Below are 18,357 nucleotides of genomic sequence, written 5' to 3'. Positions count from 1 at the left end.
ACCAATAGTATTATGCTGTAAAAATTTTAGCTTCTTACTCAAATTTTAAGAGGGTGCTCAATGATCCCTTAATTTAACATTAGCCGTATCATAGACAATGCCACAAACTGAGAAATATTTGATTTCCTCAGCTGTTTTTTAGTAAATAATTATTTTATTGCATTGTATATGCATATTTCTAGTATATATTATAATATGTAGCATTGTTTTTTCAGTTTGATTTATTTTTTAACCCCCCTCCCCATACTATTGTAGTTTTGGGGAGGGGGTTGAGCACCCTGTTTCAGTTAAAATAGGAAGCTAAAATTCTACCAGCATATTGCTATCCACAAGTCTAAAAATATTGAGGGGTGTCCCGTTATCTAGGAGAAACTTTTTTTTACATGTATTTTTGAACCACCTTAGTAGGCATATGTATACTGTTATATATATGCATATGTATACTGTTATATATATGCATATGTATACTGTAATATACATGCATATGTATACTGTCTATGAAAGAGCATCACTGTCTGAGGTCGTTTGATGCAAGAAAGCACTGGATCAGTTTTGTTACTGCTTTTTTAGAAAAGTATTTTCATGTCGAATAAAATTTCTTTTAATTTTATCTGCAGCTTATTTTAGTTTTAACATAAAGCATTTATTGTATTATTTATTGATTTTTATAGATCATTTGCTTTTTAATTCATAAAACTGTCTGACAAAAACAGCAAACTTGAACATTATTTTGTAGAAGAAATTTTTCAGTCTTAATTTCCTGTTTTCTGTCATGAAAACATTATGCTTAAAAGTTTTTGTCTTTGTTACCCACAGAAGCTAACGGTACACTATGTGTTTCTTAATCCCTGAGTCATTTAATCTTCAAAACAATTCTTTCCAAAGACAAATTGAAAATGGATGAAGAAAACGATTTTGTTTTTGGAATTGATGAAACACTCATTATATTTATTACTGTCACATAGTTAACTTATGCTGATCAGAACTTTATTATATATTCACATAATAGCACATCAATGAATCACTTTCAGAGTTAAATAAGTTTTTTTTCATGAAAAAATTGGATTTGATCTATTTGATTTTGTGAGTGGCTCATTACAGCCTCATACCAAAATTACGGGTTGCTAAGTTACTTGTAATTTAGTTAAATATTAAGTTTAAACTTAGTAACTGAATGAGAAGCAGAATTGGATATTAGTATTTTTGATTACATTTCTAAGACTTGTCAATTCATCTGTCAGTGGTATTTTTCTGTAGCTGTATTTTCTTAGAAAGGTAAATTGGTATTAGACAAAAAATCAGTTTTTCCATCTGTGTGTAAAGCAGTAATTCCGCTTGGTATATTACTAGTTTCAGTTGCCTTAAAAATTTCTGATTGCCAACCTTTTTTGCAATGGGAGATTACAATTGAAAAAGATTTCATTACTGTTATTGAAAGTTCTTGTTTTCTAGTTATAGCTGATAACTCCTTAGAAAATTTTGTTCCTGTCAAAATAGTATTGGAGCTTTCCATCCATATTTTTCTTTCTTTATTAATATACATTTTTTTTTGTTTCCCAAGGAAAACTTTTTTTTGGCTCTCTTTGTTTCTTTTTGCCAAGAAAAATTTAATTTTGCTTTTCTTCCAACTGGCAATTTGTTCAGTGTCAGCAGGCATGTTCTTAGAGTGTCAAGCACCCCCATTTTTTCACCTCTGTATAATCCCCCTCTTATAAATATAATACTTTTTTTTTGTGTTTGTTATACTAAACAAAAAATCATGGAGTTATATATTTTATACAGGTACTTCCAGGTTATAGGATATCGACAAAATTTAGTGCCTTTAAATTTTGTTACCTACATACATGGTATTCACTGTGTTTCCTCTAGGAACACACCTGATTGTTGACACTTTTTCTAGTGCATTAAAATTCTACACAACTCACCACAAATGCATCAGAATTGAAAGAATCAATGTTTAGACTATATAGTTTTTAACTTCTACTTTTTTGTTGCAGTGAGTGAACAAAATTAGAATTTTTAAATATGATTTTGAATATCAAGCTTACTCAATAGAGAAATTTGGTTCAGCATACTGACTTCTTTTGGTGCTTGACTTATTGCAATAGATTGTCTTCCAATATGCCCTTTGTCACAACAAATTTTAATAATAGTGTCATTTTTTTCCCTTTCTAATGGGGCTGTCTTAGGCTTTAACAGACCTAGTGCAATCTTCTGATATGGCATCCAGTCTTTCATGTGTCACCATTAAGGCAAGGATGTCAATGGCACAGACAATTTCAAGGCACAGTTTCCAACCAGAACCTGGGCTCTCTTCGATGCAAAACTGGACTAGGGATTTAATTTTAATGAGGGCATTCAGAGCCAAATGAATACCCAAGGGATCTTACACATACCCCATAATCATACAACATGGATGCTGACAATTTTCTGCACGTAGTGTGAAATAAATACATATGTTTATCTAGAATGAAATTAGGTTTGTTTACAGGTTGTGCGGTTGTAAAATTCAAACTCAACTCCCGGTTGCATATTCCTCCTTGAAACAGCAGACTTGCTTTCAAATTTAGAATTTCACTCTAACTTTTTTTTAATCCCATAAAGAGATAAAATTTGTGTTTTTTGAAAATGTTTTTGTAAACTTAAGCTTAAATCTTATTTCTATAACTGCATTCAGTTTGCTTAATGAATGTTATTTTTTCAGGGATTTTCCTTAGGGAATAATAATTCTGACGTCCTAATACACTCATTTCTGTGTGTGCCATTATTTACTTCTAAATTGGAAGACAATGTTTGCAGTTTGTTATGCCTTATTAACAAAAAAAGGTAAAGTATTTCTGTTTAGTATAGTGTAATTACCTGTTGCTCTGAAGTTACCTTTCTGTTAGTCACTTTTTACTTCCTTTTACAAAAAAGGAAGTATTGTATTCGCGAAAAAAGACTTCCCTCAAATTCAGCCTTAATTTCTATTTTGCTCACCCCCGAATGAATGTTGAGTTTTTTTTCAACCCGACCACACTCGGATAAGTGCCTACGAATGTATAGGCACCCGAAATATCCATTTTGACATTCCCCGACTTAAATACAACGACTTTTCTCTTGAGGTCCGTATTTACGCATGTATGTATGTGCGGATGTGCATATGTATGTCTTATAACTCAAGAATGGTAAGTCCTAGAAAGTTGAAATTTGGTACGTAGACTCCTAGTGGGGTCTAGTTGTGCACCTCCCTTTTTGGTTGCATTCGAATGTTCCAAAAGGGGTCTTTTACACCTTTTTGGGGGGAAATCAATGTTAATTTCAATGCAAACTCAAGTGGTGTTATAATTTATGCTAACACTTGGAAACATATTGCCAAGCTTTTGGTCGCCAAGTTTTGTCGCCAACTTGGCGACAAATTTGGCGATTTTTTTTTTTATTTGGTTTTCATTTGGCAATTGTTGGTGATATTTAAAGAGGAAACTATTGAATCACATTAAAATTGCCAATAATCTGGAAATAGCTTCAAATTGTTGTAAAAGGAAGTCATGTGACGCACACATCAGCTCGTTTATTTATCTATTTCCAAGAACTGCAATTTTGACAAACTTTTTTAAAGTTACGGTCTTGGTAAGAATCTTCAACTTAATTAATTTAAAATATCATTTTCCCCTCAGAATCTTAATTTTTTAATTGAATCTTAATTTTATACCTGTGCCTCAGAGCCAGAAGTATGTTGGTCACATTATGGTAATTTTACCGGAAAGAGGAAAAACTTTTTTCTGTCACATGCTAAGGATGGGACGCACGCTCTTTAAACCCAATTAAGACAACAAATAAAACAACAAGGTAACAAATTAAAAAGAACTTTTTAAAAAAAGAAATACATTCACAACACATGGCTTGATGCGGAATAGGTTTCTACAAACAATGCAATAATAAATGGAAAATCAAAATTTTTTGTACTTACCTCAGTCTGGCTCTGAGGTACAGACGTAATTTATTTTGTATTTTAGTTTTATTTTGTATTGAAAATTGTTTCTGCCTGTTCTGTTTTATAGTAAAAGGTGTTATCAATGTGTATATATATATATATATATATATATATATATATATATATATATATATATATATATATATATATATATATAACACAGTTTAATTAGCATGAGAGCTCACTCCTATACTGCTTTTCAATTTTTTATGATTTTTTGGTTATATTCAGGTTATATTTATGTATGAAAACAAGTTTTGAAGCTGAAATTAAAATGACTCCCATTTTAATGATGATTTTGAAATGTCCCAAGAACCAAATTTAAATTATGACCTACATCTTAGAATATTTTTTGTTTCACTTTTGACAAACCCCTCATTGTAGTTCCATTATCATAGCCATATCCCCTACAATTCTGGAGATCTACTTCTTCTTTTAATATGCTTATATTATTGGCTGAAAGTCCTTTTCCTGTCAAGTCTTTTCTTGTTTCAAAACAAATGAACCGTTATTGTATACTTAGTTCATTTATGTCTGTATTTAAATATCTCACAGTGCTGATAGTTCTTTGTGGTTCGTGTTTTGAGTGTAATCCAATAAAATTGCTAAATATTTAGGTTTCTTAGCAAAGTTTGCTATTTCTTTTCAGATACTTGTTGCTTAGTAAAAACAACAAGAGCTGTTTGCATTTTTAGCAAGAGGGGGGGGGGGGGTCAAAAAGACCAAAAAAAAAGGAAGGATTTTAACTTTATAATTTTTTTCTGAGGCGTGGCTCTTTGTTTAATTGCACAGTTTTTACACCCCTTGGACTGGCCCTGGTACACTTTATTGGTATAAATGTTGGAAGTCCTTGATGAGTTTTGCGAAATTGAACCACAGTTGACCAATAATCATGTTACGTAACTTCCACTGATGGCAATTTTATGTAATGAATTTTGTTCTAAATTTCAAAGATTTGACAAAAGATTTTAGTAAAATATTTTACATTTATCAGTATTTTTTATTGTATTTGTATCAAAAAAGTTTTTGCATCTACAGTATAACTTCGATTTAACGATACCCGATTAAATGATTTCCTCAGTTTAATGATACATTTCACTGGCCCAGATTTGACTGCATTTAATGTCTATGCTCCTTGACTTAATGTTATCTTTGATTTAACGATAACTTTTTCCAGTCCCTTGACAATTGTTAAATCAGGGTTATACTGTATTATTTTTCTAATTTATTTCTTTTAATTACTCTTCAGTTTTATGTGTACGTTATGTAATATACTTTAAGAATTGTACATTATTTTTATTAAATTAAGAATGAATTTTGGGTAACTTTTACTATATTCACGTATAAACAAATGTTTTTAGTTTTACTACAGAAGATATAGAATGTGTGAAGAACTGGGCCAAGTTTATATCTCCTTTATTAGTCCGTGCTCATGCTTATGATGAAGAGCATAAAATAAAAAAACGAAGTCAGGTTGGTACCATTAAACTTATTCTTTACTTTTGCATTTTTATAGTTTGTCTGAGCATAGTATGTAAAGGAAAAAAAAATTGCTTTTCTACAGGAGCAATATCGTAACTATTGCACAAAATTTCAAAAATACTGGAAACTAGTAATCGTTACCAGGAACCTCTGTTTTTGCATGGAATGAGGCATTTTTGCATTAAAATACATGTAAGCTAAAATTTTATACTACAGTTGCATTGGTTTCTATTTTTCATTATACTGCATAGTTTTTTCAGAAGTTGCTTCTAAAAAATCTTTGCATTATATGTAAATTTTTTTTTGTCAGATTTTGGGGTTTTGAAAAAGAAAATAGTTTTTTCAATTTTTCTCCTACCTGCCATATGTAATAGTTTTTTTTGTAGTTTATAGTAATAAAAAAACATTTTCTAATCCCTATCATAGTATAAAGCAACAATTCTCAATTTCTTTTGCATGTATGCACCCCCCCCCTCCCTTTTTTTAAAAATCTTCACCTTTTTTGTAGAACACCAGCTTTTTCTTCCATAGTACAGTTTGAATACAACCGTCAAAAAATAGTTTACTATGTTACTTATTAGTGGAAGATCTTTATGGTACAGTAGCCCTTCATTTTGTCGCGCCTTTTTATGTTGCTCATTCAGATATATCGCTCTTTTCTTCTGTCCCCCAAAATAATAAAGCCAAAAAAAAAAAACCTTTCAGTTTCAAACCAATTCTGAAAACATATTGGTATTACACTCACAAATTTCTTCTTTATTTTGTCAATGAATAAAATGAAAATGCTTCTATTCTTCTGAATTTGCTTTAAAAGCAGCAGCACTTCCTGTCATCCAAATGTACATACCCGCAGAATATTTTAGTTTAAGTTGGTTTGTAAACTACTTGACATTTTCTTTTGTGTTGATACCATTGCCTGTACAATGAGTGAGAGACAGCATGCAGGTGAAATACTAGTTCAAGTAGAAAAAGCCTTTCATTACAGAAAAGATGTGTGCTTGGATGCACAAATTGTAGAGATTTGCATCAAAGAATAGAAGAATGATCAGAATAGGCAAAAGAATTTTCTGGAAACAATCTGGTTACATTTACTATTCACATCCTTCCAACATCAAATCGAATGGATTAGTAAAAGTCTATTGGGAATAAGAGGGTATTGAGTATTGGAATTGTTCACTCTTGTGATAGCTAATAACGATCATCTTCATTTGCTATTTGATGTTTGTACCTTTCTGATGCTGAAATTTTCATAAATTTTATTCTTGTTTAAATTTTAATACGCGTGATAGTACATTTGCGAACTGCATTGAAACCGTTTGAAGATCATGTCAAAAAGAGAGAATGCTAATTTGCTTGTATGGATATAACTATTTTAACGACATCGCTTATATTGAGCTTTCGTATATATCCCATTTTTTCTTTGTCTCCCGACAAGTGCGATATAACGAGGGTTTACTGTATTTGTGGGCAGGGGTACGGTATTGCTGTTTCTTTCGAGGGGGAGGGGCAGCCTCGATTATTTGCTTGCAATGTGTCAATGCTGTTACGACTTTTAAAACTGGAATGACAGTCATTATTTTAGTGTTTGAAGAAGTGTTTTAAAGATCTTATTCCTCTCTGAGTCACCAGCAATGATTTGAATGTTTTTTGTTTCTAAGACAATCTTGTAAATTTTTGATTCCTTTATTTTGTTTTTTCTTGAACGCATTCCCATGAACTGCAATTTAAGACCCATTGTTTCTTTGTAGGCTATCTGAATTCAGTGCTCCTATTACTTTTCATTTTTTTTTTAAAGAATGCTTGGTGAACTTTCACTGTGTAAAAAGTAAATCAATAAAATTAAGTTTGAAATCAATATGACTAATTACTGAACTGATGATAAAATCAATAATTTTAACTTGAATGAAGAAAATTGGGGTAAGATAGTTTTGGTAACATTTGTTGATTAGTAACACAAATCCTAATTACAATACGTGGCAGCTACTACATTTGCTATCCAAAAATATAGTATTTAAATTATGTTTCAGCGGCGCAGCAAAAGGGGGGGGGGGTGAACCCCCCAGAGGCATTGGTTTTAACATAAATGAAAATTCTAATACAGTAGTTTATAGATATGAAAGGGCTGTTTTTATCAAAAAAGCCCCCCCCCCCCCCAGAATTTATTTCTTGCTGCACTAGTGATATATTTCATTTACTTATTTTATGTAATGGAAACTGAAAAGATCATTTAGAAATAAAATATTATTATTGCTTTGTTTGGAAACTTAGGTTTGAGAGAATATGAATTCAGCAAATATTGAAATAGACAATAGTATATGGCAGGGGTTCTCATAGTGGGTGCCGCGGTACCCTGGGGTGCTGACAAATGCCTATGCTATCAAAATATTTTTGCAAACATAGATATAATAGAGATAGACTGGGGTGCTATGAGAAAATTCTAATTTGTCAAAGATTGCCGCAAGCTAGAAAAGTTTGAAAACCCCTGGTACATGGAAAACATTTTATTTTAACGAAAGCAAATCTATCCTTAATTATGACTAACAAATAAATTTTAAACATTTTTTTTTTTCATTTTGCAGTCTCTTCTTCAAGTTGTAAAAACTCTTTTGGTGCAGATTGGTATGTAATTAAAATGTGTATAAATATTTTTGAAATTAAGTAATCACAAATTTACTAATTACTCCTTTTTTTCTTGGATTTCAGACAATGTTACCTTGCTTTTGAAGGAAATAATGACAGAAGCTAGAAATCTTACTGGTGCTGAACGGTATGCTTACATTTTTGTTGCGATTCATTTCTGTAATTTGTAGCCTAAGATATTGTACAAAAGAACTTAAATTTAAAATGTTTCAAATTAAAAATCATCAATTGTTCAAATTTGCTGAAAAAAAAAAGAAAATGCATAAAATTAAAAAAAATGATGTTGGCATGTGCAGGAAATAGGTGTTAGTATTAATCAATGATCACCAAAATACTAAGTATTTTGTGCATAGGGATTGCAATACCAGTATACCGAAAACCGGTATTTTGAGCAATTTTGTAATTTCGTAATACCAGTATTTGTTGAGGAAAATACCGATATTTTCGGTATTAGCTGAAAATAATAAATAGTTTTAATTCATGAGTTTTCAACTTAACTTATTAAATATCTACTTATATTTTAAATGTACATTTATTTTCCCATGATAGAGAACCAAATTCAGTCTGTTGATGTAAAAATTTATGGATTATTATTTGAACATTTGAACTAATAGAATATAATTAAACAAACGTGTTTTGTGCACCATATATTTTTTTTTTCCATTTCTCTGATCACTCATTTTTCCTTTTGGGAAAATTAATTTCGAATGTAATTTTAAATGCCCCCCCCCCCCTTTGTTCGATGAGCAATTTATTCAAACCATCAATTGAAGGAATGCTTTATGATTTTTTTTCTTAAATATTTGTCTCAACTGTACTAAATTTTGACAAAAACTGTTTCTTGTTAGCATTACAAATGGCAATTTGTTGCCACCAGTATTGGTTTGTTGTGCTGTTTCGCTATTTGGCTTCATACTTGGCAAGGTAATATTTAGAAATTATATATTGCCTTGAAAATTTGCATAGAAGAAAAGCATAAATATGTTCCACGAGTTCAAAGATATTTTCAGATATTTACATAATTATAACTGCGAAGAATTTTGAAAAGAAAGCGAAAACAAATATGAAAAACCAACAAGATAAAATTTAATCAAGTTTATCCTAAATTTCAAACCAAAGGGCTAAGAAAAAGTAAACAAAACCCTCTTGTTCAAGAGAAAATGATTTTAGTATTGGAAAAGTTTGTCTCTCAGGAAACAAATTTCAACTGTCTTTAAATTAAAAAAATAATATAAATACACACAATACGAAAGAAACACACTCACACACACAAAAGGGTTTATCCAAAAATGACATGCAACAGATCGAATTTTTTTGAAGATAAAATACTTTTAGGCAATTAAATAAGAGGTGGATCACACATTGTTAACAGTACCTCCAACCTGCATGAATACAGAAAGAGTAGTTTCAACTGTAGGAAAGTTGAGCACTAAAATGAGTTCCTGGGGGACAATTCAGTAGATGCATTATTTTTTTTAATAGTATTGATTTTTTATTATGACATTTGTTAATTCATTTTATATTTGTTCACAATAAGTTTTCATAATAATGCAATTTTTGTCCAAAATTATGAAATGTGGCAATAAAACAATGTTTTCAAGCAATTTTTGAGAAATTTCAAATGCCGGAATTAATACGGGTATTCCGGTATTGCGTTTTAAAAATACCAAATACTGGTATTTAATTTTTGGTCCGGTATTGCAATTCCTATTTGTGCATCATGCCAAAATGAACACAAAAAAACATTTTATGGTATTTAATTTTAATTATCTTTCTAATAGATTTTGAAGAAAGAAAATAGCTTAAAATGCTTTTCTTGCTCTCTAAATTTCAACTTTTTCTGTTCCCCTTGATGATCTTCAAAATTTTAAAGGGCAATCTTTTTTTTTTTTTTTAAAGATTGTTAATAATGTGCTTCTGTGGATACCAAAGTTCTTGGTTAATTCAATCTTTCAGTCTTTTTCCTCATAATTTTTATTCTTCTGCATGGAAAACTCACTTTCTCATCTTACATACATAAATTTACATACTTATTTCATTAATTCTTTTTTTTCTCTCTCCCCCTCCCCTCTTTAAAAAAAAAGCTTAATTTTTCTTGAGATAAATATTTTACATTAAATTACATTAAGATGAACTTTGATGTCTAGTGAAGTGTGTAGTGACTAAAATGAAATTTAATATGCTTGTAAAAGAAGAAACATTTTCTTTTCACTAATTTTGTGACAATATACCACTTCCAGACAAACTTTAATTGATGTAATCTTGTTTTAAATTTCAAAAATATTAGTATTATATAATCAGTTAAAAATTAACAATTGACTACAAACATTGTTTTTATGCATAAAAGTTGAATACTATAATTGTAAAATTTTCTTTTTCTTGATTCATGTTTGGCTAAAAGCTTTTTAATTAGTTTTGCGTTATGTAATCATAAAATCTTAAGCAGATCATAGCTATTGAAGTCATAAAGTTTACTAATCTATTTTGTGTGGAAATATTCCAGTGTTTAAAAATATTTCCCAACATTTTAGCTGTTCATTGTTTCTCTGGGACAAAGATGAAAATGAATTGGTAGCAAAAGTTTTCGATGGTAGTGACACTGATGAAATGGTGCGTTCCTGTTTGCTTTTTAACTTTTAAGGATTTTAAAAGTAAAAATGAGCTGCATGACATTGTATTGATTTTTTTTAAATTGTTGTGGTTTTAATTTTTTTGTATTTCAGTCTGATAAAGTCATTCGTTTTCCTGTCACTGAAGGAATAGCTGGACATGTTGTAACAACTGGTATGCTTCGCTTCATATTTCAAAATTTGCTTTAAAATTCTCTCTTGATACATTATAGCCAGTAGCATAACTATGAGAATGGGCGGAAGCAGTTCGTCTCGGGTAGTATCCAAAGTGAATCTACGAGTATAAAAATTATAAATGCTTTAATTATGAAATTTTCTGCTAATATGTCTTAAATTATGTTTTATCTAACAAATTTCAATGAAAATAGAGCACAGTATTGAACAACTTCTATAATTGGCTAGTTGTTGCGTTGTTTTAATTAAAAAAGGAAACTTACTTCTTGTGTATATAAGAAAAAAAAAATTGAACTTTGACATCTTGAATTCAAATTATGTTTTTCGCAATCACGAATGTGTGTGTATGTGGGCATGTGTGTTTGTGTGTGGGGGGGATGTGTATGTTTGTGTAGCTGCAGGGCTGGATTTAAGGGAGGGCAGGCGGGGCTACAGCCCCGGGGCCTCCTCAACAAAAGGGCCCCTGCAATAAAACTTTTACAAAATATCCTAACTTTCACAGGTTGAAAATATTGGATATATACATATATATCAAAATATCGGATATTTTCGAAAATACGATGATCTTTTCGAACCTTGATTAGGGGCCTGTACTCCTTCGTTGCCCTAAGACCTCTACATTTCCAAATCCGGCCCTGGGTAGCTGTGTGTATGTGTTTGTGTGTGTATGTGTAGGTGTCTGTATGTATGCGTGTGTGCAGGTGTATGTCAGTGTAGGCAAGTAAGTGGCGCAACCTGGAGACTGTTTTCACTAGAGGAGCAGCATCATGAGGTGGCCGGCCGACAGTGGTGCTGCAAAGGGAGGCAGGGGGAAATGAAATCATAGGATTTCAAAACTGTCAAGTGAGAACAATAAGCAATCGTGATTGCTCAGAAAAAAACAGCCTTATAAATAAAATAACATTAAAAATAATTAAATTAAAAATTGCATTTTTGAGGGAGATATATTAATTAAACTATATTGGGCCTGTATTCTATTTCCTGATCTCTGGATCGCCTAAATGTTGAACCTTTTATTATTTTGACTTTATTGTGTCATACCTTTTATGATTATTGTGTGTTAAATTTGCCTTGCCTATCAATTTAAGGACTATCATTTTCCTTATCAAATACATTCAACTGATTCATTCTTTCCAGACTGACTTTTTAAAGTTGGTTTGTGTATTGATTGCTATCATTCATTGCTTGTTACTAAATTTGCTAAACAATTGAAAAAATTTCAGGTATTCAGTTATGAGCTATTTCCTACAAATTTACATTCTTAAACTAAGATAACTACAATTGTATAGCAACGAGTAAGTAAGGTCTCCTTTAAGTCTCAAAGCATTTACTTTCACAACTTGAACTTAATGTGTAAATTTTACGATGCATACAAATATTTTGTAAGCTTTATTCTACTCTATTTGGTATAACAGCTCATTTGATACAAAATACAAAAAATGTTCTCTTTTCAAAATTTTCAGAAAAACGTATAATTCTAAAATTTTTTTGTAAGATATAAAATTATGCTCTTGCTGAAGCTTTGTATTTCATTTTTATTTGTACCATGGCCATTAAACACTTTTTTAATTGATTTTTCTAAAGATACTATGATAACTGTTGCTTAATACATTCAGGTAATCTTTAAATTCAACATACCAATAGTTTTTTAATCTGTCATTTTGTTTAATTATTCAAAAAAGTAATGCTGCGGTTTTAAATGTAACATCAGTCAAATTGAAGTAAGAAACGACAATGTTTAATTGCACAAAATTGCAGAATCATAGATTACTATGCAATAAGCTGCATTTTTGTGCAGTTAAACGTTGCTATTTCTTAGTTTACAATTTAGGCACAACAGTATTTATTTAATTTTATCAATCAAATTATTTTTTAAGATCCTAAAACTTTATTATCTTTTATTACTAAAATTCATATTTGTATTTTCATAAGAACTAAAAATATTTGTTTCCTTTTGTTTGCCTTCCAACTAAGTTGCAATAAAGTATGTATTTATTTCTATCTTCCTTTGTACAGAAAAAAATACCATTGTTTAGACTAAAATATAGCTTTCTTATACAAACTTGAGTATAAAATTTTAAGATAATGGCATTTACTGTGCAAATATTTGTTGTACAAAAAACTACTTTTAAGCTATAAGTGTCCACCAATTGCTTAAAGACAAAGTTATTTTTCATTTTCTTGGTCAGTGTTTTGCATCATAAATTGATGTTAAATACTATTGTGTTCAGAGAGTAATGACAGTTCTGTCATGTAAATTAGGATAATCTTCAAATATTTACTGCTATCTTTTTTTATTTTGGTATTTTACTGCCTTCATTGTCTTCTCATGCAGAACTTCAAGAGAACTATCTTTTTGTGCAGTTTTTGACTTACTGAATCTAAGATAGGGTTAAGGCAAGGTGCCTTAAAACTTGTTCTTTGGTTTCTAAAAGTAGTGTTTTAAGTTAGCAGTAATATTGCTATTTATGTTTTGTTTTTAATTGTTAAGGTTTTGCTTTAATTTTTTTTATTTTATTTTTTTAAAAGTTTATTTTAAAGAAAAGAAATATTACATGGAATATTTAACCTTAATGTGAGTAAATCTAACAAGTATTTGCTGTGTATGTTCAAGTGTTTTTTAAGTCACTCCTTTTCTTAAATAACAGGTGAAATATTAAACATTAGTGATGCCTATTCTCATCCATTATTTTACCGAAAAGTAGATGAAACTACTGGGTTCAGAACTAGGTAAGTTCTTTGTTTATGTTTCTCATTGCTGATTAATTTAGGTAACACTTAAATTTGGAAAAAAAACTGTTAAATATTTTTAAACTCTGAATTATTCCGAAAAACAAGAAATTTCAAAATGTTTGCATATGAAAGCTTTTTTACTTTATTTTTAGAGATATTTGGTCCAATGTTTTTATTTCTTGAATTAAAACAGCATTGAACCTCATTGGAAAAGTTCTTTTGAATGAACGTGTTGCCTGCTGAAATGTGTTGCAATTAGATCTTGCACTCAATTACTTACAATCATAATATTATCTTGTTACTGCATTAACTAATCCAATTTATTTGAAAGAATGTTTGAGATTCCTATCTGAAAGATTATTGGTTTTAAATTAATGATTAAGCTGACAGAGTTTCAGCATATGATTTATTAGTCACTCAAGGAAAACATGCAGTGTCCATGTCATATTTTTTACCCCAAATTTTGCTATGTTTGTCTTGCTTAAGCAATGTAGTAAGTAAGCAGCTTAAAATTTGTGCTTTGAAATGTCAATAATTTCAAAAGTTATGTTAGGTGCTTATGGTACAAAAATTAAATTTTCTAATACTCTTATTTTATTTTAGAAACATTTTATGCTTTCCGATCAAAGATGACAATGGTATGATATTCTTTTGTATTTCATTTCACTTTAGATAGTTTTTTTTGAGACTCAAACTATTTCTATAATATAAAAATGTTTCTTACAGGAATCATTGGAGTCGCAGAATTGTGCAATAAAGTCAGTGGAAATAATTTTACCCAGTTTGATGAAGAAATTGCCAGTACATTTTCTGTTTACTGTGCAATTTGTATTATGCATGTAAGTGCCAGTTAATTATGCTAATTTTTCGGTGACAAATTTTTTTTTTCGAGCAATTTTCTCTTACTTTTTTAATTTGGGCAAAAGCTTAAAGTGACTTTGTTCATTATAGTCATTTATGTTACTTAGGTGTAGGTTGTGCTTCAGTTCAATGTATGTTTTCTTATTGTCTTTCTTCAGCAATTAAATATAAATCTATATAAATAAAACAAAGAATATACAGTTAATTCTCGATAACTCGAATCTAAAGGGACTGACGAAAAACTTCAACTTATCGGAACTTATCTTACTGCTAGTTTTGGTTTTCAACTTTATAATATTAAAAACCATCAAATATTTTAATAATTATGTACATATAACAGACAAAATTTTAGAACTTAAAAGTTTTTAAGCACAATACGCACAGTTTCTCCATGAAAAATTCTGAAGACGTTGTGTCTGGTTTTGAACTTCTCTAGCCATCCAGCACTGGCGTGCAAATTTTCTATGTTCAGCAATATAGCAAAATTAGTTTGCTTTCTCGCGCAGCAAACATCTACTAATAGGAATAGCATGGTCTTGAATTCGATACTGCTGGAAACAGTTGAATAGAACTAATTCTACTTCATGAAAGGTGCATATATTCATTCGTTTCAAATTCAGGTTCATGGATTCGCACTGCTTTTGAAGTTTCTCTTTTAATATCGTTGACAGAGTATTTGGAGCTATATTTTAATGCATTATTTTTCTTTTTGATTGTTGAATAAAATTTACTTTACTTTCTAAATCCTGGATTTTTAGCTTTCGCTTAGACATCTAAAGAAAACTGTCTCTCTCTCTCGGGAACTTATCAGCAAATGATTGAACTAAAGAACGAAGGGGAGCACATCTTAACTTTGGTCATAAAGGCACAATAATTCGACTTAGTAACTTGACAGCTTAAAAACAGATTTGTAGTCCGGCATCATGTCAAAGTGTAAATAGTACAGTACAATAAAAGTAAAAAGCTATACTCATTTCCACAGGTGTAACTCCTTTATTGCACATTGGCTCAACAGGTGTTCTCCTTGCTTTAGAGGTCTATTGGGCAGGAATTGCAAGTGAAGGTGAATAAATTTTTCTCTCATAGTCACTTGTTTCTTTCTCTCTCTTTTTTTTTTTTGTTCCTTACAAATAAATTTTGAGTCAGCTTTGAAGAAACTTTGAGTTAAAGGAATTTAACTTCGAGATATTGAGCATAATTAGCATGGAATTAAAGATGAAGGAATCGAGACTTGATAAAAACTTTGAGTTATAGTAATGTTTGAGTTATCGGACTTCAAGTTATCGTGAATTGACTGTATATGTGTGTATGTTCCCTATACAAATCCATAGCTTACGTCAGATCTCCATGAAATTTGACAGGGATGTACTTGGGCACCCGAGAAAGAACGTAAGGGGTTTTTAAACAGTACCGAACTGTTCAAATTTTAATTTTAGGGCCCGAAAATGGCTCTTTCTTTTTTTTAAAAATAATTATCTGATCAGTTCAAATTTAGCGCCAATCGAAAGTCCGCGAAAACTACCCCTGAAATTGAGTTAACTGCTTCAAATTTCAAAAAAAAAAAAAAAAAAAAGAAAAAAGAAAAAAAAACAAGGCTGTAAAATAACAGGGAAATAATTTAAAAGCATTTTTTAAGCCTAATTGAACATAATTTCATGTTGGAAAATTATCGTTTGTTCGATTTCAGTTTGTGCGATTTCATTTTTAATTAACGTTCAGAAGGTTGCCACATTTTTTTCTCGGCTATGACTAAATAAAATTTGTTTTTTTTTTTTTTAACATAAAAATTTATTTTTAAATCGCAATTTATCTTTTTTCTTTTTTTTTGTTCTGCGAGCAGAAGACAATCATTAAGGTTACATTTAATTTATTCGGGAATTTTTAATTTACTGTTTTCTTTCTTTAAGAATGATTATTTCGACTTGAAATTGTACAGTGATACAGTGAATAATGAAGTCTGATTGTTGAACATGCGTCACTTGACATAACTCAAGGTAGACAAGCTGGGGGATGCAACTAATAAATAAATAAAATAAAGAAAAGAATAAGAAAAGGGGAAAAAGCTTTAGAAGCACATTTGACTATATCATACATTTTGTACCCATGTTTTGAAATATCTGCGTTGCTTTTCTTAACAGTGATCTACAAAGGTTTCCTATCTATGAGTATGATGATTACTTTTTATAAGTGCATAAATTAAGAAATAACATTTTCAGATTGATTTTGATGTCATGGTATCTAAATTATATTAATAATTTTCTTGGATACTAACTGATTTTTAAGGTGATGTTCATAAAATTCCTGATGGCTTACCAACTAGATATTCTTGAAAAGTTTAAACCTTCATTAGTTTTTATCTTTTGATTTTCTCACATAATTTAATTTTTGCTGAACTTTAAAGAATAAAATAAGAGTTGATCTATTAATTCGGCTTTAAATGCTGTTATTCTAAATTCTCATTTGTAGTTCTGAAGTTTAATCATTGACATTTTACAAATTAAAGAAACTTTTTCAAATACTACTATTTTTTGTTATTTGCAGTCTTTAATGTGGAAAAAGGTTCGTGATGCTCAGTCGAGAAGTAGATTATCAAATGGTTTAATCATGCAATCCAAAGTAAGTTGAAATTTATAGAACTTACTATTAAACATTATTATTACTTTTATTCACTTACATGATAGTTTATTCACTTACATGTTACCTTATAGAAAAACATTTATCAGATTTAACATTACTTTAAACATTAGGAATGTTTTGTTGTTGCATTTGTACAATTTGTCAAATATTTAATCAATATGTTCTGTGCAATGCATATTCTTTGATTCTTAGATCTCACATTAATAATGAAATTATTATTATTATATTTCTCTTCATAGGTATCAGAGGAAGAGATTTTACGCATATCGAACAAATGCATAGACTTTATTGATGAACATTTTCAGAGTTTCAATTTTATACCTAGACTGTTATCTGATGTGGAAGCTGCTCATGTAAGATTTGTGTTTGATCCTTTTTTACTTTTCTTTTGTAAACTGTGAATTATAAATTTACATTAAAAAAAATAATTATTCTGTCATTGTAAGCTGTCTTTTACTGTAATGATTTTAAAATTTATCATGTGTAAAATGTTCTTTTATGTGTGTTTTTTTTTGATGCTACAGTGGTTAAAAATTTAACATTATCCACTATGTAATTATGTCTAATATGTACATGGGCAGATTTAAGGGTGTGTGTGAAGGAGGGCAATGTCCCCCCCCCCCAGGCTTTATAAAATGGTCGTTTTCGCCACCGACAGAAAAGTTGTCCAAACTACAAAAGAGATTCAAAACCTGAAATAGTTTTGGGCCATGTTAAGTCTCTATCCAGCTTTGATTACAATTAAAGTTGCTCAAAAAAAAAAAAAAAATTTGAATTTTGACATCTTGAATTCAAATTATGTTTTCCGCAATCACGAGTGTGGGTACGTAGATGTGTTTGTTTGTGTACAGGGGATATGTGTGTTTGTGTGTAGGGGGTACGAAACAGGGAACCCCGCTCTGCTATGCCATCTGGGGCTTCCAGAGAACTGACCTTTCGGCCGGGGCCCCCTTACCCGTAAGGGAACGAGATCTAAACCACTTACGACTCTAGACACCGTGGACCCAGGTACGGACCTGACTCCGGTGGTGCCCATTGCCTACTCACTGTCCCACTCGATAGCCATTGGGCAGATACAAATCTGCTCACACGCAAGTAAAGAGTGGTCGTTTTACATACGTGGATGCTACACCATCGTAAAACCCTCCCCATTTACCCGGGCTTGGGACCGGCATAGGGACGGGCCTGGTCCCCCAAAGACCAGACCCCACCTACGGCTGGGTTGTG

General features: G+C 30.6%; 1 protein-coding gene across 1 annotated transcript in view; it reads left to right on the top strand.

The window, feature by feature from the left end:
• LOC129216070 (cGMP-dependent 3',5'-cyclic phosphodiesterase-like) overlaps positions 1-18,357 on the top strand; it is an 86,597-nt gene that overhangs the window by 53,140 nt on the left and 15,100 nt on the right. The window contains exons 7-17 of the mRNA XM_054850214.1: positions 2,705-2,826; positions 5,335-5,446; positions 8,035-8,074; positions 8,159-8,222; positions 10,627-10,705; positions 10,819-10,879; positions 13,548-13,629; positions 14,236-14,270; positions 14,359-14,471; positions 17,035-17,109; positions 17,370-17,483. Coding sequence (XP_054706189.1) covers positions 2,705-2,826; positions 5,335-5,446; positions 8,035-8,074; positions 8,159-8,222; positions 10,627-10,705; positions 10,819-10,879; positions 13,548-13,629; positions 14,236-14,270; positions 14,359-14,471; positions 17,035-17,109; positions 17,370-17,483 — 897 coding nt within the window. The remainder of the gene's footprint in view (positions 1-2,704; positions 2,827-5,334; positions 5,447-8,034; positions 8,075-8,158; positions 8,223-10,626; positions 10,706-10,818; positions 10,880-13,547; positions 13,630-14,235; positions 14,271-14,358; positions 14,472-17,034; positions 17,110-17,369; positions 17,484-18,357) is intronic.

Source organism: Uloborus diversus, chromosome 2 (assembly GCF_026930045.1).
Source record: "Uloborus diversus isolate 005 chromosome 2, Udiv.v.3.1, whole genome shotgun sequence".
NCBI lineage: Eukaryota > Metazoa > Arthropoda > Arachnida > Araneae > Uloboridae > Uloborus > Uloborus diversus.
This window is presented reverse-complemented; position numbering and strand designations above follow the sequence as displayed.